The 25,251-nt window shown below is 52.3% G+C and overlaps 1 protein-coding gene across 3 annotated transcripts in view; it reads right to left on the bottom strand.

Moving 5' to 3' along the window:
- Positions 1–25,251, bottom strand: part of RGS3 (regulator of G protein signaling 3) — a 136,323-nt gene that overhangs the window by 63,342 nt on the left and 47,730 nt on the right. For all 3 annotated transcript variants that reach the window (XM_052644576.1, XM_052644577.1, XM_052644578.1), the window contains 4 exons: positions 22,389–22,585; positions 20,040–20,123; positions 13,076–13,187; positions 6,293–6,336 (listed from right to left, as the gene is read on the bottom strand). In XM_052644576.1, coding sequence (XP_052500536.1) covers positions 6,293–6,336; positions 13,076–13,187; positions 20,040–20,123; positions 22,389–22,585 — 437 coding nt within the window. The remainder of the gene's footprint in view (positions 1–6,292; positions 6,337–13,075; positions 13,188–20,039; positions 20,124–22,388; positions 22,586–25,251) is intronic.

The following is a 25,251-nucleotide window of genomic DNA, read 5'->3' as shown; positions in this document are numbered from 1 at the left end:
AGGGGGAGGGAGGCAGTGGTTCCCAACACAGTGGAGTCCTGTGGAGAGCTGCGGACTGCCATGGTGAGGTCACCCCCGGGAACAGGAGGCAGAAGGCAACTGCTGGGGGAGCGCGTGGGGGACCCAGAGGGCCGAGGTCTCTGCCCCTCTTTTGTTCTGTGGAGCGAGGAGCCCTCCCTTACATCAGCACACTCATCTAATCACAAGACCAGGGTGAGATGGGTACCCACACAGGACCTGGGTTTCTCCGGAAAGTCTTTGGAGAGCAGTGGCATGGCCTTCAACAGCCCCGCTGCTGCCTGACACATGAGCTGGGTCTGATCAATGACTGTTCAGCTCAGTTGAGTGCAAGCTTCTGGCACTGCTGCCATTTAAATCTCGCTTTGCTATTTAACCTTGTTAAGTGCTGCAATCTCATCTCCCCAACTAGACCTGAAACCCCTTCTAGGAAGGCCTTTTTCATCCAGGCCTAGTATCGCGCTTGGCCAGTCAAGGTCTCAGTGAGCTCTGGCTCCCAGGAGACTCTCAGAATGAGGTCAAATCCAGGCCAGCCTTGGCACAGGCACCAGGGAGCTGTGGGGACCCAGGGAGTCAGCCCCGAAGGAGCCAGAATGTGCTGGGAGCGGGGAGGGAAGGAACAACACGCCCCACGTTATCATCCTCTCCAGGACGCTCTGCGCTCTGCGCAGGGAGTGGCGAGCTCTTTCTGTCTCCGCTGGAATTTGATTATAACCGCAGAGGGCTGCGATTTGATGAACTCATCCAGGGAGCTAAGGGTGTGAGCTGGATGGCTCAGAACATAGAAAAGGACAGTGTAGAATTCTATGCAGTCCTTCCTTGTTTTGCAGTTGGATAGGACTGGTCTGAATCTCAGCTTTGTTGCTTCCTAGCTGTCAGCCTCAGAGAAATCTGTAAGATGGGAAAGACCATGATGTCACCTACCTCTCAGAGCTATCAGGAGGGCAAGCAATAACCCAGGCCTCAACAAACAGCTTCCCTGGTGGCTCAGATGGTAAAGAATCTGCCTGCAATGCAGGAGACCTGGGTTCGATCCCTGGGTTTGGAGGATCCCCTGGAGAAGGGAATGGCTACCCACTCCAGTATTCTTGCCTGGAGAATTCCATGGACAGAGGAGCCTGGCAGGATGCAGTCCTTGGGGTCACTAAGAGTCAGACACGACTGAGCGACTAACACTTTCAACAAACAGCAGCTGTCTTCATTATTGGTACTTCATTTGTTTAAGAAATATTTATTGAGCACCTGTTTTGTGTCAAGGACTGTGCTAGGCCCCTGGGGGTGAAGAGGGAAATAAGAGAGGCTGAGTTCTTGCCCTTAGGATGGGGGCAGAGACAAGAAACAATTAAACAATGTAATTATAAACTGTGGAAAGGCCGAAAGGGAGAGGTCCTATCTGAGCCCAATAGACAGACCCAGCCTTTCTGGAGGGGCAGCACCCAGCCAAGGCTGAATGACAAAGAGCTGCCAAGGAAAGTGCTAGGGAGAAACTGTTCCAGGCAGAAGGAACAGCAAGTGCCAAGGCTCTGAGCTGGGATGGTTATCAGCCTCATGGCGTAGCATTTGAGCACTTTCTCTCCCCTACCACCTGACCTGGCCCTCAGGGAAACCACCCGTCAGGCAAGGGCCACCTCCCAAACTAAGTATTCCCAGGGTGCCAGCCCCAAAGTGCTCAGAGTTGTTCTTCTTAGAAGCATCAGAGGAGAGCGGAAAGAAAGCCCCACCTCTTGGTTTCAGGGAACTGAGTGGATGTGGTTAGGCAATTCTACCACTGAATAACAGACTTCCACTTGCCAGAACCCCCAGCCCACTGCAAGGAAGGACTCACCCCAAAATGCCCCAGAGAGAAGCCAGGTGGGGCAGGAGCTGATCAGAGAGCCATCTGCTCCTTGTCTTGTCACATTCACCCAGCGAGAGGAGGGGCAGGGCAGAAAACGCTGTCAGTGTGGAAAGGCCACAAATTTGGCCCTGGCCTGAACCCCTGGAGAAGGCATGGCAACCGACTCCAGTATTCTTGCCTGGAGAATCCCATGGACAGAGGAACCTGGCGGGCTACAGTCCATGGGGTGGCACAGAATCGGGACACGACTGAAGTGACTTAGCGTGCATGCATGCACTCACAAGCCTCCCAGGCCTGCCTCTACCTAGCTATTTGGGCTTCAGCAAATCCTTTCAACTCCCTGAGTCCCAACTTCCCCTGCTCTTTCTGTTCTGAAGCAGATTCTACCTTAATAATAATTCCCTTTATCTAATTATCCATTTTAAAAAGCACCTTCCCATCCATGACCTTAAGAAGGTATCTGAGGCCCCAAGGATCTAAACCTAGGCCCAGTTGAGGGTTGGGGGCTGGCTGTCTTAGATGCTCACACATTCCGGGGATGCCCTAGCTCCCAAGCCTCCTCTCCAAGTGCTGCCTGGAGTGTGGGAGGCTGGCCTGGACAAGAGGGAGAGCCTGGAGCCAGCCCCCTCCAGGAAGGCTGAATTCCCATCTGCCTAAATCAGGGGCCTCCACTGCCTGCCTGGGTCTCTCTTGCTCCACTCTGTGACCTGACTCATCAGTTTGAACACTCATATGCACTGTGTCCTCAAATATCAGGCTCCAAGGTCAAGGTTGTAAGCTGCCCTGAAACCATCCTCAGGAAACTCACTTGGAGGCAGGGCCTCCTTGACCACCAGCTGGTGAGCTAAGCTTTCTCCAGATACGACAGCACTGGGCCCAGACCTCTGCATTCAAACATACGTGTGTGTGTGTGTGTGTGTGTGTGTTGAGTCATGTCCAACTCTTTGCAACCTATAGACTGTAACCCACCAGGCTCCTCTGTCCATGGAATTCTCCAGGCAAAAATACGGGAGTGGGTAGCCATTTCCTTCTCCAGGGGATCTTCCTGACCCAGGACTGGACTTCTCTTGTGTCTCCTGCATTGGCAGGTGGATTCTTTTGAGCAATCCCAATGCCAACTAGAAACTCAGCTCCTCTTGCCTCCCTTCTTTAAAACCCCATCTTGCCTCAACCTCCTTGTTCCTGAATTAATATTATCCTTATAAAAATGAAAACCTCTTCTACTATAATTTATGTTTGTTCACTTGCTGTGACAGATGTTCTCTTACTTAATTCAATTCTCCCAGTGACCCTATGACATAGGGAGGAAGGAGAAACACAGCTGTTACCATCTTTTAGATGAGAAAACTCAGGCTTAAAGAGGTTAAGTCGGCAGCCCCAAGAAGTGTCGGGAGAGGAGGGATTCAGAGTCTGTCTTCTGCCTCCTCCAGAACCTTCTATCTTGCCTCCTTTATTTAACAGTATATGTACTGTTACATTACAAAGAATGTACATTACAAAGAATGTGAGATACTCCTCTTAGTTTTTATTTTAGAGGATCAATAAATCATTGGTGATGTTGCTAATGGAGAGTAAATGAATACGAAAAGCTCTCCCCCTGTTATGACGCTAACAGGAATAATAGCTACCCTTTATTGAGTACTCACCATGTGGCAGGTTCTGTGCTAAGTGGCTTGGACACAGTATCTTATTGAATCTCATTTAATCACTGCAACAACCCTATAAGGTAGGCCTCAACAGCCTAGTTTCAGAGATGAGTGTGTGACTTGCTCAGATCGCTCAGTTACGAAATGGCAGGGTCAAGATTCCAGTCTAGGTCTTCCTAACCCCAAAGTGAAAACTCTTAAATTAGTAAAGCCAGGATCAAATTCTCTGCAGATAGTCCGCAACCCATGTGCCCTTTGACCCCATGCCCCTGGTACAGCCAGTCAAAGGCTGCATCTGTCTCAAGGATTTGCACGGGCTGAGGGACACCTGTCCAGGGAAATTAAGGCCCCAGGGCTGAGAACTGCTCAGGTCAATCCAACCCACTTGATAACTAACCAGGACCTACTGCTGGGGAACAATCAGAGCAGCCGCCTCCCACTCCCCCCACCCCACCCCCCACCCCCGCCCGCCCCAGGCAGTTGGTGCTCTCTCAATGCAGACTGGAAAGCCATCCCTAAAATCCTGACTCTCTGGCCCTGGTTTCTTCTCTGGACACCACCTGCGTGTTAGGAAACAGTGAAAAACCACTTGCTGGAAATGCCAACTAAGACACGAGTCTGGAGTTCTCCATGGGTTTCAAAACCACGGTTGGCAGGCCTGTTCCGGGCCGCAGGGCAGGCAGGGATCTTGTCTTCCGTGTGTTACAGACATGCCTCTTGTAAAGAGCAGCCCATTAAGAGAAAAGAGAGGCTTCTGGCTGCCTGTGAGCTTCAATCCTCCAGCCCCTTGGGGTCGGATCACCTGACACTTTACTGAAATAAAAGGGCCCAGATCAATATGCCTTCATCAGTCTTTGGAGGGCTAGGAGGTCACAGCTCCCTGGAAACCAAGGAGCACAAGTGCTTTTCTCTGAGAAAAATAACCCCAGCCTGGCAGGAATAGCTCTCTTGGCATTAAAGAACTGGGAGCCTCATTTCAGGTCCCGCTGGAGAGAACTGGAATCCAGATGGGTGAGGCTGGAAAGGCCAAAGCTCCGACACTTCCCAGCCTGCCTCCCAGCCTCTCCTAAGCTCCTCGCTCGGCTCCAGGCCAAACGAACTCACGCCAGCCCTGAAACGTCTCCACCAGCTACTTCCTGTGCTCGGCGGGGATACGCTGACACAGGAGGATACTGATGCCTTTTCAGACCTCAAATGGCCATACCAGGCTGCCGGGGTCCCCAGCTCAGCTCCAACAATGTCCACTGCCTTTTGGACTCCCTCCTGTTCCCTGAAGCTAACATCTCATCAACTGTCTTCACCTCAGGGGTCTGGTCACCTAAAGGGGATGTGCCTGGAACTGAAAGAATGATCTTCCAATCACAAACAACATGCAAATTCCTTCTCAAAAGGGTGTACTCCTCTTGGCCAGCCAGCGCAGACCAGGCCTCACCCATAACGTGTGGCCAGTGCACTCTCCCACAAGACGGACAGTTTCCCAAGGCTGTTACTGGGTAAGACAGACAAACAGAAGCAGAGGGAAGGAATGGGTCTAACAAATCCCTGCTTGCAACTAGTAGCAGACTCATATGAACAGAGGTACAAGGAGTAAGAAAATTTGCTGAAAACTGAAAAAAATTTGAATGGCTAAGTAGTTCTGTTTTTCCATCACAAGGCCTCCTTTGATTAAGCCCCTGGGTAATGATATTTTTGGCCACCTGATGCGAAGAGCTAACTCACTGAACAAGACCCTGATGCTGGGAAAGACTGAAGGCAGGAGGAGAAGAGGGCGACAGAGGATGAGATGGTTGGATGGCATCATCAGCTCAATGGACCTGAGTTTGAGCAAACCCCGGGAGATGGTGAAGGACAGGGAAGCCTAGCATGCTGCGGTCCATGGGGTCGCAAAGAGTCAGACACAGCCGAGCGACTGAACTGCAAAAATAAATGATATTTCATCTCCCAAAACACATCAAGCATTAAGCTGTTTGGCTCCAGTTAGCTCAGCGAAGGCGCAGTGTCCAGTTGAGCTTCTGATGAGACTGGGGTAAGCAGCCTGAAGAAGGGAGGAGCATCCAACCCACTGAGTGGGTATCACTCCAGCCCAAAATTCAGATGCTGGATGGTTTCTTCCATGTGCATTTTCTGGCCCAGGTAAAGGTACAGTTACCTTCAGGCCTTTTTAAAACATTGATAAGACCCTGCAGGAGGGGGATGTAGGTGGTATCTTCCAGAAAGAGAGGAGGAAAGAGGTGGGCACGAGAATCAGGGCCCTCTCTAGAGGACTGTTGTTAGTCGCTCAGTCATGTCCAACTCTTTGTGACCCCAGGGACTGTAGCCCACCAGGCTCCTCTATCCATGGGATTTCCCAGGCAAGAATCCTAGAGTGGGTAGTCATTGCCTTCTCCAGGGCATCTTTCTGACCAAAGGATAGAACCCAGGTCTCCTGCATTGCAGGCAGATTCTTCAGCCACCATGAATAGGGCGATGCCTGACCTGACAGGCCACAGCCTCACTGTGACCCTTACAGGGACTGGAGACCAGGAAGTCCTGAGCAGGAGGCCACAGGGTCCTTCTTTCCTCTTTAAGCATTTTCACGCCCACTGCTCTTCTACACAAAAGTAAGAGACCCTGATGCGGAGCACTCTGTCCCACTCCACAGAGCGGGGCACTGCCGTCGTGGGCCTGCCCAGAACCACTGGAGGAGTAGGTGTGGAGAAGCCTCAGAACCCAGCACTAGCACCCAGCCCAACATCTTCCTTCCAGCCCCGGGACACAGGACCCTCTCCTCAAATTCAGGGGAAGCACTCACCTCCGCGAGATACAGCACACAGAATTTCAGGTCTTCTGAAGAACCTTTGAGGGAACAACAAGGAAGACTTATATTAGAATTGGCTACCAAGTCTCAGCCACTTGCTTGAGCACCTCCGGGTCTCTCGCCCACAGGACTGCGTGTGGTACTTCCTGCAAAAAGAGGAAGAAGGCGCAGGCTCTCGGGGCAGTGAAATTTCAGGAGGAAAGCCCACTTGATCACTAAATAGGTTGAGGTACAGCTGTGAGGCCTCTGCCTGCAGGTCAGCCTGATCCGAGGAGTGCTGAGTTCTCCCTCCACGCGAGGCAGCCAGGAGCAGCCTCTGGGCACCACGCGCAGGGTGCAGGGGACTGTCAGCCATCCCAGGGTGCGTCTTTCTCACCATGCCCCTGGCGATGAGGGACACGGAGGCAGCACACTGCCTTTGTCATTTTGAAATGCCACAAGGAGCCACTGAGGAATGTGTGGACTCTGTGGACTATGAGGTGGGGTGAGGGGAGACCCCAATCACATGCTGGGTGGAGCCTAGAGATGGCTTCCCAGCCCAGGCCCAACCCCTCAGTGTGTTCTCCTAGAGTTTTCTGACCCTTGGTCTAGAATCCAACACTCAACCACTCACCAAACCCTCTCCACCTGGGCCATAGCTGGGAGGCCTATTGGCCGCTTGCCCCTCCTCCAGCAGAGCAGCTGAGACAGAATACCCACCCTAGGGCAGAAGGTGATTTGGTCTGTGTGCTTTGGAAACACAAGAGCCAGGAGATAAGCCCCAGCTGTCGGGGAAGGCTTCCTGGAGGAGGACCTTTTTGAGCTTGAACTCAAGATGGGAAGAAAGGGCACTCCAGAAGCTGGGAACAGCATGAGCAAAGGCATGGGGATGGAGAATCACCAGCTGTGCTCAAGGGATCGCCAGGGTAGGGAAGCCCCGCCTCCTCCTCCAGGCCGCCTTCCCTGACCACTGCAGGTTGCTCCTCAGAACCTGGCAGCCCTCCCCACGGGCCACTCATCTAAGCACAGGCCAGGGGTGGTTAGCAAATTCCTGTATTTCAAGCATTCAACCTCACCGGGCAGGTTGTCCTTTCTGAGGGAAATAACCACACCACACATACAACAGCAAACACTTAAACTGCCACCGAGCTTTAGCATACCCAGTGCCGGGGGCGAACCATGGTGCCAAAAGTTTCACGTGCGTAAGCTGGACCTTCATGACAACCCCTATGAGGCAGGGGGTATGCTCACCCATGATTCATGTGAGAAAACCGAGGCAGCGGGGATGAGTAACCCGCCTCAGGTAGAAGGGGGAAGAACCAAGATTTATACCCAGGAAACCTGGCCACAGAGCCCACACTCTGAATCAGTGCACACCTACCTCTCAAGGGCTCACCACATAGGCCTGACCCCTTGTCTACTTGAGGAAGCAGGACCAGTGCTAGGCTCAAAGCAGAACCCTCAACAGACACTTGAATCACAGAAATTGTAAAAAAAATAAATAAATAAACACCAAGAAACCCAAAACCAAAATGTGTTGCAAAGTAAAAGTGGCAAGGAAAAAAACAGATTTTTTTTTCCTAAAAAAGAGAAAAAACTTTTCTATTCCTAAGAAAAGTAGTAAATGAGGCCCTCATGTGGGTGGAGGCCAGGCCCTCTTGGAACAAGTATATGGGCAGTTTCCTGGGCAAGTCTATCCCTAAGGCTAGGGATGCCAGCCAGAGTCAGATAAAAATAGCTCCTAAGTAAATGGGGGTATGCTTTGGACTTAGAATAAATCCTTCTGCTTCTCCCCACCTAGAGATGGGCTGGTGGGGGGAGGGGAACCCTGCATAAGAAGTCAGTCATGTTGAAGAAACCTCTAATTTCAAAGCTTCTGCCAGTTACTTGCGTTGCTGAGGGTGGAGACAAGGGGAGGCGGTTTCTTTTGTTTAAGAAAACAACCAGGATGTTTCCTTGACTTTCCAGAAGCAGACTTTAGTGCCAAGGGAGAAACAAAGAGATCTGTGTAAGAAAATAACAGAAATTTGGGTTTTAGAAGCTGGTGGTGAGAGAAGAGAAGGTTCTAGAAGGGAGGGGAAAGCCAGCATGCTTGGAGCCTCAGGGAGACAGGAGGCCAAGGTCAGGGGGATATGACCTAGGACACATATTCCCAGTGGCAAGGGATCACTGACGGATTGCCTTGAAACCTCTCTGTGCTTCGACAGCCCCCACCCCCTGCACCACACCCCCACATTACTGCAGACCCTTACTGACATCCGCTCCGTGTCATGGCCTTGTGCTGGCAGCACTCTGGGAGAAGGACAGAAGAGGGGCAGCACTCAGCATGGCTCAGAGCCTCAAATAAGGACAGCAAGACTCAGAACCCAGGGGTGCCTGTAAGGAGCTGCAGTGGCAGAAAGAGGAGGCTATAGAGTGGCTGAGCCAAGAGAGAAACCGCAGCCTCACCTGAAACCCTTCCAGAACCCAGGCGTGGGCTCTGGACTTTCCAGAGTATGGAAATGGGGGTGAGTGTAAAGGAAAGGGGACATGAGGCAGCATACGTTTGGGCTTTCCATCCAACACTCCAACCACTTGCACCATTTTGAAGTTTAACAAGGCGTCACTTGGTTTCTGGGTGAACCCAACCAAGGAACGTGGGCCGTGGACCTTGGGCTGGTTGGGTAGTGGTTTCGTCACTGAGACATGTCCAACTCTTGTGATCACATGGAATGTAGCTTGCCAGGCTCTTCTGTCCATGGGATTCTCCAGGCAAGAATACTGGAGCGGGTTGCTATTTCCTTCTCTAGGAGACCTTCCCGACCCAGGGATCAAACCCATGACTTCTGTATCTCCTTCATTGCAGGTAGATTCTTTACCAAGTGAGCTACAAGGGAATGGGCTATGCAAGGGCGATCCTCAATCATAAGCTAGGGGAGCCCAGAATTGGCTTCCTGGCCCAGGTCTGACCCCTCTGGCACTTTCCCAGAGCCCTCTCAAGCCTGGCCTTAGATCCCAAATCAACCAGTTACCAAGTCCTCTCCATCCATGAGACAGGCCAGGAGGGCTGTTGTCTCCATTTTCCAGATGTAGAAACTGAGGCCTGGGGAAGATGTAGAAACGCCTTGCAGAAGGCAAGCAGTGGGCAGATGGCAGAGCTGAGACGAACCGAGGACCACCTGCCTCCAAAGCCCATTTCTGACCACGAGGTCATGCTCTGTCCCTCTCCTGGTTTACTCATCTGTCATTTCACCGGGCCATGGGCTCCTTAAGTGGGACCATGTCTCTGTCTCTGCTAGTACCCTGGCGGCCAGCACTGAGCGGCGCTCTGAGGAGATGCTCAGAAAATGTCAACCGGCTAAATTTAACTCCAAGCGCTCCCGCAGCCAGGACCCAAGCAGCTGAGGCTCTAAGACGGGGCGCCTGGGCTCCTCAGGGAGGTTGGAGAACCCAAGAACCAGCTGGACATTTCCAGGCCATCCTGAGAGACCAGGGCAGGTCAGGAAGACACACTGTGGGCGGGATGCGGGCCGCCTGGGAGGCAGAAACACAAAGAACAGCAAAGCCAGTGGGCGGCAGAGGCAGGAAGAGACCACAATGGGCCCCGGCTGACCGGAGATATCCCGATTGTTAGCGCCAGCTCTCCGCCTGTTCCCATTACACTGCCTTTCAGCCCCAGCTGAAGCCTGGGAGAAGCTGGGCAGGAGGAGGGAGGGCAAGGTTTAAGTGGCCACCAGCCGGAAGCGAGGGAAGCGTGCACCCTAGCCCCCAAACCCAGGCCTCGCTTCCTGTCTCCCTCCGGACCTCCATTCATTCACCCAACAAACATTCACTGGGCACCACAAAGTTCCGTGCCCAGGCCAGGCCCTGGGAATGGGCTTGGCCAGTGGAGCCAAGCACCCTTCAGACACATCACATGGAGAGTCCTTGTTCCCTGGGTGGGGCAGACTCTCCTCTGCCAGGGAAAGGCCCTCGCCAGCCCCAGTCCACAGGAAAGGCTGGGTGTGCTCTGTTCTGTGTTTACCGTCTTCTCTGCCCCAAACTGAACTCCCTACACATGTCAATTTGAAAGAGACAAGAAACCTTAGGAGTCACTGGCAATGCTAATCAGAGACCACTCTGCCAAGAGAGGCTCCAGCTGAGGCCACAGATACATCTCCTAAAAGCCAGCCTCGTTGCTGCCGTGAGTCTCTGGGGGCGTGGCGGAGGTGGGCAGGACTGTGGATGCCAGGACTCAGGACACTGGGCCCGGTGGCTCCAACTCCACCGTCTGGAGAAGGGATCGCTGGGCTTCTCCAACCCCAGGACCCACAAGGCTGTCTCAGGGAGCAGGGGCAGGGGAGCAGGGGAGAGCTCCACAAATGCCTGGAAAGCAATCTAAAGCCATCTAAGTGCTGGAACGTGCACCTTGAGAGCTCAGTCTCTGGGCCACTTCCTTTGCTCCCAGCAGTTTCTGGGCTCCCTGGAGAGCCATGCTTGCTGTGCTTGCTGACTGACACTGCTGGAGAAAGGTGAGACTCTTTGCACCAGAACATCTGGCTGGCAACCCAGGACAGGCACACACACACACACAGCCCTCACATAACAACCCAATAAGCTCCAGTGGCTGCGGGCATCTCTCCTGAGCAGGGCTGGCCGCGGCCACCCCCAGTCTCCAGCCCCGGGAGGCCATGACTGCACAGGCAACTCAGCATAGGGGAGGTTTCTCCACAACACCCCAAGGCCTCACACCACCCACCCTGGCCAGCAGCCACCCAGTGGTAGATAACATTCACCCTGCCTCTCCCTTCAAGCCTGGGGTTGTGGCCTCCAGGAAGGGAAGATTCAACCAGTTCTCAGTAGACTCCACCCACCCCATCTCCCCAAACCCCGGCCCAGGCCAGAGGTGGAGGCCAGATGAATGGGCGCCAGCCATCTTCTCACAGCAATCTCAGGTCCATGTGGGCACGGCAGGGCTGGGAGGGAACGTGAAGGACTGTGCTCCAACCCTGGCTACTGAAAGAGAAACTGCTGCCCAGAAAAGGGAGAAAGGACCAGCTGATGCTGTTCCCCAGGTCAGCAGCAATGCGGAGCCCAAGACCCCCCCTCCCAGCTATGACCCTCTGCTCGTCCTCTGCCCTATGGCTCCCAACCCCCACCCAATGCACAGCCAGTTTGTAACTCTTCTTTTCCCTCCCTCCTTATAGCAAGAGGCTAAGCAGACCAGGGTCCTGGGCTTGCAGGCCCCATACATGCGTGGTGAGCACAGCAGAACAAGAGATGGCTCAGATGGTAAAGAATCTGCCTGCAATGCAGGAGACCTGGGTTCAGTCCCTGGGTCAAGAAGGTCTCCTGGAGAAGGAAATGGCTACCCACTCCAGTATTCTTACCTGGAGAATCCTATGGAGAGAGAAGCCTAGTGGGCTACAGTCCATAGTGTTGCAAGGAGTTGGACACGACTGAGCGACTAACACACTTTTCACTTTGGTTCTTATCACCAATCAGTGTGTATTACTGAGCACAGCCTCCCACCAGCACCCCTCAAATCTGACAGGGTCCTAGATTGTGTGAGCCAGGGGTGGGCAGGCGTGTGAGTGCATGTGTGTCCAAAGGGTGGGAGGGACATGGGAATGGGTGTGCAGGGGAAGCTGGGTGTGAGGGATGTGGGGTGGTGGCAGCAGAAAAGTCAAGGGCAGAGTCGCCCCCCTCCTGCAGGCACTGGGGGGCTCCCTGGAACCTCAGGATCTGAGCTGAACTTGCTCAGAGGGCTGCTCCTCATCATGCCTTTGGTCAGGCCCAGCCCGCCTCGCAGAAGAGCCTCGGCCCCCAGCAAGGTGACTTGCTTTCTTCCCCTCGGTGGCCACCCTGCTCAGTGGGCAGGAGGAAGCCAGAGGCAGAGAAGGAGAAGTTGTAAGTGGCTTCCTGTGGGGCTGCAGGAGTAGGGGTTCTCACACGGCCTGGGTTTCTAAGGAGGAAGAGTGGTGGGGACACCGAGCGCGCAGGCCGGGTTTGCAAATAAGCAGGAAGTTTTCCTGGAGCATGAGCCGTCAAAACAGAATTCTTTCGCTGGGTAATGTTTTCCTCCCTGCCCCTGCCACCCGGGCTCAAACAGGTCTGGTGTTGTTTTCATAACCTGGGAGAGGAAACCGAGCCCCTTGCAGCAGAGACCTCGGGCGCCAAACCAAACCTCTCAACAGATACTCCCACTGGTTTCCCGTTCCCGAGTGGAGGGCAGGGCCACCGTGGCAAGTTCGGGTAGAGACTTGCTCCACACTCCCACGTGCTCCTGCTTGCCAGCCCCGGCCAGCTCCTTGCGCCAGCATCCCGGACTCTGGCCTGGGGCATGTGGCTGGGGGAAGCAGCCGTGGTCTCCTGTCCTGGATGTGTGTGGTGAGTTGGGAGCCACGAGCATTGCCTGGGTGCGCGGTGTGAGCCAGTCACTTTGCATAAACAACCAAACTTAATTTAACCTTCACCACAACCTTCTGAGATACTACTGGCATCCTCACTTGCACAGGAGGAAATAGGCTCAGAGAGGTCCAGGAACTTGCCTGAGGTGACACAGGTAGGGAGGGGCCGGGCCAAGATTGGAACACAGGTCTATCTGAACCCAGCGCTCTTCCCACTCCACTTCCGAGCCTTCCCCAAACCTCGCTGGAGCAGAAATCTCCCTGCAAATTTCAAGGTGTACAGTGGGGACTGCTGGACTGGAACAACAGTGACTGAGAGCCAAACCCACGGGCAGGGCCAGACCACACATCCCATCTGTGCTGCTCAGACCAGGAGGAGGACTCAGGGCGAGAGCGGAGGCAGTCCAGGGCATCTTGGCCAAGCACTCACCTTCCTGCAGCTTCACGCTCTGGAGGTAGAGGGGGTTCCTTAAGACGTTGCAGCGGCCCGGCTCATCCTCCTTGGTGAAGAGCAGCAGGTCTGAGTAGGCAAACAGCGTCACCTGCATGGTGAGAGAGCAAGCAGAGCCAGCTGCCCCACTGTCCCAGAGGCCAGAGCCACAGGTTCCCCTGGAGGGCCAGGGAACAAGTTGCCATCATTTCGTGTCTCTGTCATCTTGGGCAGAACCAGGAGCAGACGCTCAGCGTGTCTGCTTCTCATAGTAGGAAAAACTAACAGAATAAAAATCAGCCTTCATCCTCAGCCTCCAGGCCTGATGACCTCTGCCTGCCTGTCAACATAGCAAATGGATGGGGAAAAGTGGAAACAGTGACAGATTTTCCTGGGCTCCAAAATCACTTCGGATGGTGACTGCAGCCATGAAATTCAAAGACACTTGCTCCTGGGAAGGAAAGCTATGACAAACCTAGACAGCATATTAAAAAGCAGAGACATTGCTTTACTGACAAAGTTCTGTCTAGTCAAAGCTATGGTTTTTCCATTGGTCATGTACAGATGTAAGAGTTGGACCATAAAGAAGACTGAGCACTGAAGAATTGATGCTTTCAAACTGTGGTGCTGGAGAAGACTCTTGAGAGTCCCTTGGACAGTCCCTTTGATCAAACCAGTCAATCTTAGAGGAAATCAACTCTGAATATTCATTGGAAGGACTGATGTTGAAGCTGAGGCTCCAATACTTTGGCCACTTGATGCACAGAGCCAACTCATTGGAAAAGGCCCCGATGCTGGGAAAGATTGAGGGCAGGAGGAGAAGGGGACAAAAAAGGATGAGATGGTTGAATGGCATCACTGACTCAATGGACATGAGTTTGCACAAACTCCAGGAGATAGTGAAGGACAGGGGAGCCTGGTGTGCTGCAGTCCATAGGGTCACAAAGGTTCAGACATGACTGAGTAACTGAATAACAACAAGCCTCTCAACAGCCAGACACCCCACAGGCCCACCTTCCTGACCAAATGCCTCTGCAACCTCCAGACACGGGCCCTCAGCTTGGAAGCCACCTTGAGCTGCAAGAGATACCACATTCACATGCGTCCTTCTCTAAGTGTCTGGCTGAAGAGCGCTAGACTTGGAGTCAGAACTCGAGGCTCCTGTCCCACTAAGCAGCCATGAAAACTTGGTGAAGTCCCCAAATCCCTTCAGCCTCAGTTTTCTGAGGAGAGGGAGAAAGTCCCTGCCGGGCTCCCTACAGGCTTCTTTCACAAGCTCTGTGTAGACTATAAATTGAGGCACCATGCCATATGCATGTTCTTACCAAGTTCCTTGCCGATAATATCAACTGCATCCATGCACAATCACATCATGAAAAAGTCAGTTACTTACGCCCCAATACAGACACGCACAGAACTTTTATCTCTTTGATGCATTAGCTCCTCCGAAAATAAAGGAGAAAGATATTTTTAGACATTGTAGGTAAACCACCAGGCATGCTCCACATAGTTTTATGCTAAAAAAAAATCCACTTGATCCTCTAATGCCAGTAAAGATTACACTGAGCTTTGTTTTGCAAATCCTGCAGTGGCCTTTAGTCAAAAGCAATAAAAAATCCTATTTTAGATTCTCTGAAGAAAACAAAATATTATTAATTATGTGGACTTCCCTTTGAGGTATCAAAATCTGACATTTCACATCATCTGGAGTAGGAAGAGTCTGCCAGAGGGTCGGCATGCACTACAGAAGGGCCACAGTGAGTGTGCGCTGGCTTGTTGCTCAAATTCAGACGGTCAACATGCTGCCATTTAGCTGTCAGACTGTTGGAGATGACCTAACAACTCCACCTCTAAGACCCTAGCCTATAGAAATTCTTACAACGACATATAAATGTGAACGTGTAGGGATGTTCTCAGTAGCACTTTTGTAATGAAAAAAAAAAAAAACATAAATGCCCATTAAGAGAAGATGAATAAACTAACTTCATATGGTAGAATTTTATGCAACTATTAAAAGAATAAAATGGAGCTATGTGGGCAGAAATGGAAATCTGTTTGTCATAAATCAGAATACTGCAATGTGCAAAAGTACCTAGCATATAATCCAAATTTGTAAAGCAGAACTGTCAATCTGTCTATATTTTTGAAAAGTATTTATTCCTTTGGCTGGACTGAGTCTTAGTTGTAACATGAGGGACCTTCGTCGCATCATTTGGGCTCAGTACTTGTGGCCCATGGGTTTAGCTGCTCAGCAGCACGTGGGATCTTAGTTCCCTGACCACAGATGGAACCCACGTTGCCTGCATTGGAAGGTAGATTCTTAACCACTGACCGCCAGGGAAGCCCCATAAATCTGTCTATGTTTCTACATACTTTCAAGTCTAAGGTACTCATCACAGTCTTCACTATGGGGAGGATTTTACTTTATACAGTTGTTTGATTTGCATTATTTGGCAATGAGAACCTGTTACTTTTATAATTTAAAAACACGTGTTTTTCTTAGGATGACTTGGCACACAGAGATTTGACAGAATCCGGGCCACAGAGACAACAGAGGGCACCCTTGAACGGGAGGCTCCCCAGGGGGCTCTGGCTTCTCCGACGGGACCAAACATGAGGACTCCTGACCGCTGGGCTGGAAGGGATCCTGGTGGGGACCCTCTCCAACCCCCTTCCCATCACAGCCCTGACCCAACACGGCCCACAGAAGTCTCCATTTATTGAGCACTTACTTTCTGCTCGGTGGATCCTGACTTGTAAACAACATCATTGCCCTCTTGGATAGAGGAGGACCCAGTATCTCTGAGAGGTTAAGTGACCTGTCGGAGGCCACACAGGCAGGGACAGACCAGTGCCCAGGTCTGGCTGACCCCAGAGCTCTCACCGTTTGGGGAGGCAGCCATGGGGGCTGCCAGGGGGCTCCCCACACTTGCTCCAAGGACACTTCTGTTTTCTCAAAGGGTCAAGAGTTGAGGGCTTGTTTGGTTAGGAAATACTTGCAACTTAAAGGATCACTAATCCCACATGGTCCTAAACCAAGCTTCTTCCAAGCAGTCTTACCTACAGCTGCCCCATCCCTGAATGTGAAAGAATCCAAGCTGGAACCCAGAGAGAGGGGCGATGGAGACAAGACCGTGAAGTTAAGGGAGGGGACGAACATGGGCCAGAGTTCAGAAGGATTTTAGGTGTTGGTTCCTGAGAAGAAGACGTCAGCATCCAAAAAGCAGAAAAGAGAAAGGCCCTGCACGAGGCGCACACAAGGCGAAGCCTCAGGCTCCCCTGACGACTCAGTGGGAATCTGGAAGCGGCCTCCGGACCCACAGGGGAGCTGGCAGGGGAGGGGTCAGAGGCGACAGTCTGTGAGGAGACTAAAAATTAAAAAAAAAAACCCAGCCCCAGCCTACAAGAGCCAGCTGGAGGGCACTTGGAAGAGCCACTAGCAAGGTGAGAAAAGACCCAAGCCGCTGCTCTGGCCCAGATTCCCAGAGCTGAGAATGTGGTCTAGACAGGAAGTGATTAAGGCCTGAATGAAGAATTTCCCCAAAAGTCAGGTCAGGGAAAGGACAGAGCTGGCGCACAGTGGAAGGCAGCGCAGGGAGGCCAGCGTGCCCCTCTCCTACCTCCCCAGCAGCCCGGAGAAGTCACGGCAGCCCAAGAGCAGTGACGGCCATCTCCACAGCCCAGTGACCGGCTCACCTCCCACAGCAGGCCGTGGGGGCTGCCAGGTGGCTCCCCACACTTGCTCCAAGGACACTTCTGTTTTCCCAAAGGGTCAAGAGTTGACGGCTTGTTTGGTTAGGAAATCCTTGCAACTGAAAGGATCACTAATCCCACGTGGTCCTAACCAAGCTTCTTCCCAGCAATCTTACCTAAGGGCAGGTTGGCAGAAAAGATCTTGGTGCCTGAGTTAATGGTAAACTCAGTGAGTCAGTGTGTAAAGTTAGGGTGTGTCCCTGAGCCCCACGGAGCTCCTGGAACCTCCAACACAGGGCCTGGCTCCACTGCAGATGCTCAATAACCAGGATTTGAATGTAGAAACAAGGCTGTGCCCAAACGCTGGTTTGGTCTCAGGGCACATTAATCAAGTCTGTGACTTCTGGGAGCAGGTGTGAAGAGGGCAGTTCAGGATGTGGGGTTGGATCAGCTCGTGGAGCATGCCCAGAGAAGAGAGGGGACAAAGAACCAAGGGGGAACATTCCGGGAGGTAAGATTTCTGTCGTGCACCAGGGAGAACTTGAGACAAATTAGCACTCTCTAGTAAGAAAACCACCGTCCAGAGGGACTGCCTCTGCACGCTGAAGAACAGGCTGGAAGACAGTCAGCAGGAGAGTTCCAGGGAAGCAGTAGGAACAGTCAACTCCTGGGGACCCAGCCTTCGCTGTGATTCTCCAAACTTATCCAAACTCCTCGTGAATTGCTTTGTATTTTTGGCCTGAATAGCATGACAGGCTACCAAGATCCAAATATTTGCTTCCTATCATATTTCAAGAAAAAGGAGTGGATTATTTTTACTTGTCCTCAAATCTCTTCTTTCAGTCTTCAGAAGGGGTCTCTTAGTTCTAGGCTCCAAATACCCACTGGATGAAGAACTCTTGGATAGACTGTTAACTATTATCAGACCCTGGGTTCAGCTTCTGTTCGTTAATTTGTTTTTAAACAAACACACCAGAGGCAGCATGGAATCCTGGGAAGCACTGCTGAGCCAGAGAGATCCCAAGTGCTAACTGTGGCTACATCTTTTTGGAGCCTTGAGACTCTTGCGTGCATGCTAAGTCGCTACGGTTGTGTCCAACACTTAATGACCCCATGGACTGTAGCCCACTAGGTTCCTCTGTCCATGGGATTCTCCAGGCAAGAATATTGGAGGGGGTTGCTGTGCCCTCCTCCAGGGGCTCTTCCCAACCCAGGGATCGAATCCACGTCTCTTATGTCTCCTGCACTGGCAGGTGGGTTCTTTACCCCTAGTGCCACCATGGGAAGCCCACTGGTGCCAGTTAATCTCACTGGAGGCTTGGTTTCATCTACTGATTGGAGTCAAATGTTCCTCTCTTCAGGAAGCTGCAAGAATTAATCAGGATCAGGATTTCCCTGGTGGTCCATTGTCTAAGACTCCATGCTCCCAATGTAAGGGGCCCAGGGTTCAATCCCTGCTCAGGGAACTAGATCCCTGTTCAGGGAACAAGCCGCAACTAAAAGACCCTGAATGCCACAATGTAGACCCAGCACAGTCAGATTAACAATTAAATATTTCAGAAAAAAAAAAGTTAACTGGGATCAAGTATGGAATATGAAAGTGAAGTCGCTCAGTCGGGTCCGACTCTTTGCAACCCCATGGACTGTAGCCTACCAGGCTCCTCAGTCCATGGGGTTTTCCAGGCAAGAAATACTGGAATGGGTTGCCATTTCCTTCTCCAGGGGATCTTCCCAACCCAGGGATTGAACCCCGGTCTCCCGCACTGTAGGCAGATACTTCACCATCTGAGCCACCAGGGACCCAGCATGGAAAATGCATACACAATAAGGCTAAAGAAGAAATGTTTAATGTTTGTGGGCTTAATGGTGAGTGAGTGAGGGAACAAAAGAGCACATTTGGACACACAGGTGTACTCCGGGGTGGCTGCCGCTTCTCACTGTCTTGTCCTGAGTCTTGTGAATTTGCGGCCACACCTCTGTTTCTGACCTTTGCTACCTGCCTGAGCTCCACTACACACTTACTCACCAAGAACGGCTCCAAAAGACTTCCTGTTCTTAGAACTGAAATCCCCCTCAACAGATGAAGTTTTACTCCCATGGAGGCAATTCAGAAGCTATGCCAAGGTTCTTAAGAAAGTTCCGGAAAAGGAGGTCCAGAAATGTGGTAAGCGACACCAGTGTGGTGGAAATAAGCCTGCGGTCTCCCCAGGGAAACCCCCCTGAAAGAGACAATGCTCACTTGGAAAATATGAATTCTGGTCTGCTTGTTGAACAAACAAAACGACAGCAGCCTGCTTTCGCTGCAGCTACACAAAATGTCCCAGAATGCTGAGGCCGAAACACCCTTCGAGATCAGCCGACCTCAGACTCTGCCATGGCTGCCTCAGACACCCACACACACCCACCATTCAGATGGGAAGACTGAGGAAGAAGGAAGAAGTCTTAAGTGAGCCAGCAGCAAAACAGAGCTGGCTGTAATCTTTCTGCCTTCAAGTTTCCTGATCTTTCCACCACCCAAAGCTGCCTCTCAACTCAGCCAAGCCACACTCCCAGCTCTGAATCAGGGCCTGATTGGCAACAAGCCCCCATTCTCTCTTCAAGGCTCTCAGGAAACCAGTCAGATCCCAGGGTTCCAACCTCTGTTCCCAAATAGACTTAAACTCACGAAGACTGAGCTGGAACCTGGCCAACTCTGGGGACTGTGGAGGTGAGTGAAGTCCCCCCAAGTAAGAGATATGCCGGGGCCAGCTCCCAGGAAGAGCGGCGTGGTCTCCACACCCAGGCCTCTGTGGGCCGAGCTAGAGCCATAGAGAGATCATAGACTTATCCCTCAAAAGAGGATTTGTGGTTTGGGTTAATACACACCCAGAGAACCCGAGTAATGGATGCTTTTCTAAAAATCCTCTTTGGCTAACAGCTTTAATCTTCTCACCCATGAAGTCATTCGTCACAGCTGGGGTGAGCTGCCATCTCTTCTGTTCCTTAGAGGAAGCTGGGCTAAACAGTGGAATGTCATCAGGGGTTGGGAAAACCTTCTGACCGCCAAAGATCGACTATATAGCTTTGAGAGGTGGTGAACGCCCCATCACTGGATGTATCTAAGGAAAAGTTGGGTAGCCATTTGGTAGAGGAGAGCACGGAAGATTTTTCAGGTCTTTCCTACCCTGACTGTACAATTCTGCATCTATCAAGAAGAGGGGAAATGTAGGGGCCTGGAAGACGGCTGGTGAAGCCCACCGGAAACCTCACCTGGGGAAGGAGAGTGTCTTACCTCGGCAGCCTTGTTTCGCCCCTCGTACAGCAGCAGCTCCTCCGACAACAGGAGGGTCCGGGCGGGGTTGCAGAGATCTAAAGGCTGTAAACAAAGGCAATCGTTCAAAGAGGCCTGGTGGAGAAGGTGGGTGGGGGCGAGGGGGAGGCAGCCTGCCAAAGCCAGCCGCAGAAGACTGCCAGCCCTGCCCCCACACCCCAAGAACCCACACGCCCCCTCATACACAGACAGAAACAGAAAGACAGAGGTGCTCATCCTGGGCGGAACTGCTGCTGCGACCTTCCCCACCAGCCTTCACACACTTGCCGCAGGAAGTCGGACCACATGGCCGGGCCTCCCCGCCCCCCCAGCTCCCTGACTGCACTGAGCTCCCGGGCCCTCCCAGCCCCCACACTCTCTCCTCTCTCCTATTCATGCTGTCAGGCCCAGGCTCTCAGGTCACCTCTGGCAGTATCCTGAGAGCCTCAGGCCAGGTTTGGTCACTTGAGTGCCTTCGAAGGCCAGGTCAATCCCTGCTCCACACTCATTAACACACTTGAGTTCACTGACTCCTTCTCTGCTGTCAGTTCCCAGGGACCAAGTCTCACCCAAACGTCTCACCCTACTCCATGACCCTGCCCCATACCCACTGCGGAGCCCCACCTCCCACTCTTAGTGGGAAAGAACCCTCCTGCTAGTCCAGGAAACATAAGAGATGCAGCTTCGATCCTTGGGTTGGGCAGATTCCCTGGAGGAGGGCATGGCAACCCACTCCACTATTCTTGCCTGGAAAATCCCATGGACAGAGGAGCCTGGTGGGCTACCGTCCATAGAGTCACATAGAGTCAGACACGACTAAAGCGACTTAGCACGCACAGGAAAGCACACATAGGCGGTAAAACTAAAGAAAAGCAAGGAAATGATTATCACAAAGTCAGACTAGTGGGTACATCTCTGGGCGAGGAGGGTATTATAATCAGGAAGAGAGACACACGGCCTCTGGGGTGGTGGCAATGGTCTAGGCCTTTTTCTTAGTGGATATCTACTTTATAATTACCCATTAAACTGTCCATTTAAGTGTTATGCCATTTTTGGCTTATATATTTTACAACTCAAAAGTTTTTATGACTTTTTAAAACTAATTTTAATTTTTTGGTAAAAATTTTTAAATGAAAAATGGGCCCTGTGGATTCCAAGACCTTTGTGGTTGCCTCCCAAGAAAGAGGAGAGATGGAAAGAATGGCAAAGGGCAGACCCTGCCTACGGAGCTGTCTGGGGAGACGCACATCACCTGCCAGAGATATGCTGCACGCATCCTAAAAAGTATGACTTCAAAGACCCACTGGCCAGTGACAGGCCCAGAAGGATGCCAGGGAGAGCAGAGAAGGCAGGCATGGTCAGAAATGAAGCTCTTGGGGCCATGCCTTCTCTAGGTTGCTGATGAGAGGATAAACCGAGAGTCTTTCTGGAAAGCAATTTGTCAAAATATGTATAAGAACCTTTAAGATGTTTATGACCGATGACCCAGTCATTTCACTTCTAGGAATCTCTCCCAAGGAAAATAATCTGAGAGGCAATTCACGCATGAGGATTTTCATCACAGTTATTTACAATAACAAGCGAGCAGACATAACACAAGTTTCTGAATAGAAGAGAGGACTGGTTAAATAGACATGAAACATCCCTGTGATAGTGTCCAACCACTGCAAAACACAGACTCAGAGAATACTTAATGGTGTAGGAAATGTTCATGCTGCAATTCTTGTTTAAAAAAAGGCAACAGAATAGAAAATGTACAGTACAGTCTGGGGTTTTTAATACGACATGCACAGGAAAGCTATCCTAATGTTCACATGGGTTATATATGTGGGTGATAGAATAAATAAAGGCTTGGAAATGGAGAGGAAGAGAAGGAAAACAAGAGAAAAATAGGAGAAGGGAAATCTAAACAGTCTCAGGCCACCAGCTAGTACTGGCCAGACGTGTTTGCTAAGACCAAGGAGACCAGACAAGATGCCAGGCCTCGAGGCTCACTCGCTTGGTCGTCTCCAAACAACAAAGCGCTGGAGGAGCCAGGAACAGAGGCCTTGGCACACAGGCCCTGCGAGATACAACAGGCAACTGCAGCGTGCCTGCAGTGTGCCCAGAGAAAGGGAAGTGGGAGGGGGACCCCCTTGATGTCAAGCCTCCCTGCCCCCACTCTCCTATTCCTCCTCTAAGCCTCTGCTCCCTCCGTCTCACCCCCAGCATCCCGAGCCCCGAAGCTCTTTGGCTTCCCCCAGTTCTAGAACGAGACACCATCTCTGAGTCCCAGAGCGAAGGGCCCTCTCTCTCTCACCTCCCCCAGAGGGGGGTCGGCCATCAGCTCACCTGGACAAAGACGGGGAACACCAGGACCTTGGGGGCCAGGGTGACGTAGGTGCCATAGCTTGAGTGCGGGGTGTGCGGCCTCATGACGGGGCAGTTCTGGTAGTTCCCGTGGCCCTTCATGGTCTGCACTGTCTTCATCAGCCGACACTTCTTCCCCAGGCCCGTGTAAGACTTCCCTTTACTGGGACTCCCTGATTCTGTGGAACAGAGATGGGGGTGCACTGTGAGGCATTTCCATCCCCCACCACCCGCCACAAAGGCATCGCCTCTGCAGAAACAGGGCACACGGTCTCAGGCCATCGGTTGCCATTTCCAACGGCATCTACCTTGAGCCCAGCCCTGAGCAAGGTGCTGAGAAGATGGGGAGACCTCAGAAGCAAGTCTCTCTCACTCTGGGAGGGATAATGACATGCAAACCTCCACCTCCAGGGCGAGGAGAGTGCAGGGAACTGCCAGCTATGATAAAGGTGGCCCAGGACCTGAATCAGGCCTATGGGTTTGGCCTCATACTTTTACAAATCAGAAGGTCTCTCAGATTTGAAAAATCAGAAGATCTGACCTCACCAGGCCCACAGACCCACATCAAGCCATCAGTCAGCTGGAGCACTCCAGGTGGCGGAGGACGTGTGCTCCCCCCGGCCTGCATTCCCGCCCTGGGCACGCCCAGCACCGCTGACTCCCAGGTCCCTCAAATAAAGAGAATGGAGGTCCTGTCTCCGCAGTGATAGCAGAGACAGTGGGCTTTCCTAGGACGTGTGGGGGTCGGCCCTCAACTAGCCAAGGGAGCTGGAGAAGCCTGGCCTTCTGAGTCAGTCTGGGATAAGGGGTGGCACTGAAGCTCCAGTTACCGGGGAAGCCCACCAGCTCTGAGCCAGAGAAGGAAAGAAAGAAAAGAAGGGGCTTCCCTGGTGGCTCAGACAGTAAAGAATCTGCCTGCAATGCAGGAGACCTGGGTTTGATCCCTAGGTGGGGAAGATCCCCTGGAGATGGGAATGGCTACCCACTTCAGTATTCTTGCTGGGAGAATTTCGTGGACAGAGGAGCCTGGTGGGCTACAGTCCATAGCGTCACAAAGAGTCAGACACGACCAGCCAGAGGGCTGCAGCCAAATCTCACTTCTCTGCTCCCTGCTTGGTAACCACCAGCAACTCACTTCCCTGCTCAGACTCTTGGTTTCCTCACTGCAGTTATAGCACCGAGTTCATGGGCCGGCCATGAGAACTAAAGGAGGTGCTCCAAATGAAGCCCCTAGAACAACGCCTGGGGCCTGGTAATGGCGCCATGAAAGTGAGCTGCTAACTCACTGTGGTTCTTGTTGTGATTCCTCCACTCAGAAAAGGAAGTTGATCAGGTGCTCCAGGGGCACTGGGAAGCCTCAGCTTCATCACAGACAGGAAGTACTCCCTGGCTTGGCCATCAGAAATTATTCTCATCAGAAAAGAGAGAAGAAAGGAGAAACGAGAGAAAGAGAATGAACCGAACCCAGGGAAGAGAGCAGAGGGCTGCAGGGAGTCCCTCTAGAAGGGAACACTGCAGGACAGACGTCCGCCACTGGACAAGGAGTGGCACACAGGTCTTTATCGTGTCTCATCCAATGGGCAGAGGTGCACAACACAGAGTATCTAAAAAGTCAGGAATTCCTGGACATAAGCAAGTAGGAGACAAACTCCAGGGTATTCAAGCTCCACACACACCTGAGCCCCTTCAAAGAGTCCCTGCTGCCAGGCGGGCAACTGACCAGCCCTTCCTGATCTGCTTGCCTAGCCCACTAGGTCTCCTTCCGCCACCCTCAATCCTGGCAGCCAGGGAGTGAACAGGTGACCTGACCCCAGCTATATTCAGGGAAGCTCCCCACCAACGCGCAGTCCAGAGCCTCAGAGGAAAAACCAACTCAGAAGGTTTCACCCTTGCTTCCTCCACCCACCCTCCGCCCCTTCTCACAGAGAAAGGTGAGAAAAACAAGTCATCCCTCCCCCCGCCCACACACACAAGTGACCACCCATTGCAGCAGTATCTTGGGGCAGCGCTCAAACTATAATAACCTAAACCACTTCCTGCCTCTTCAAGGAGTCACTTAGAGGAGAAAGAGCATGAGCCAGGATAGGGGTGGGGGCCAGATGCACGGCCAGACACTTTCGCAGCTCCTCATCTGCTCTGACGCTAGACGTCAGCCCCAGAGGGCCCTGTGCTGGCAGCCTCTGCTGAAAGAACCCATCCCAGCCCTCAAGCTCTGCACTGGGTTTGAGTTGGACCAGACACCTGAAATGGAGCACTGGCCTCCTCGGAGATGGGCTGTGCAACTCTGAACAGGCTCCATCGCCCTCTTAGCCAGAGTGTTCTCCTCCGCGAAGTAGAGATAACACGGATGGCTACCTTGCTGACCCAGGGCAGGCGGGGGCTCCCACAAGAGACCTGATGAGCAAGGGTTTGGTGAATGGTATCAGAGTCTGAGGGCACGAAGATTATAAACCCAAGTCGATGAATAATCTACTCATCAAGGCTGGCATTAAGATGAGGATGCTGGGCCACAAACCGTACCATGAAGTGGGATCCCAGGGTCAGTCTGGAACTAGTCTAATCTGATACAACCAAGCCTAGACCAGACAAGGTGAAACTACACAGCACTGACAAGGCAAAACAGAACCAACTTGGACGGGTTGGGGAGAAGGCAATGGCAACCCACTCTAGTACTCTTGCCTGGAAAATCCCATGGACGGAGGAGCTTAGTAGGCTACAGTCCATGGGGTCGCTAAGAGTCAGATAGGACTGAGCGACTTCACTTTCACTTTTCACTTTCATGTATTGCAGAAGGAAATGGCAACCCACTCCAGTGTTCTTGCCAGGAGAATCCCAGGGATGGGGG

This window comes from Budorcas taxicolor, chromosome 8 (assembly GCF_023091745.1).
Source record: "Budorcas taxicolor isolate Tak-1 chromosome 8, Takin1.1, whole genome shotgun sequence".
NCBI classification, from domain to species: domain Eukaryota; kingdom Metazoa; phylum Chordata; class Mammalia; order Artiodactyla; family Bovidae; genus Budorcas; species Budorcas taxicolor.
The sequence above is the reverse complement of the archived record's forward strand: the minus strand, read 5'-3'. Positions and strand labels throughout refer to the sequence as shown.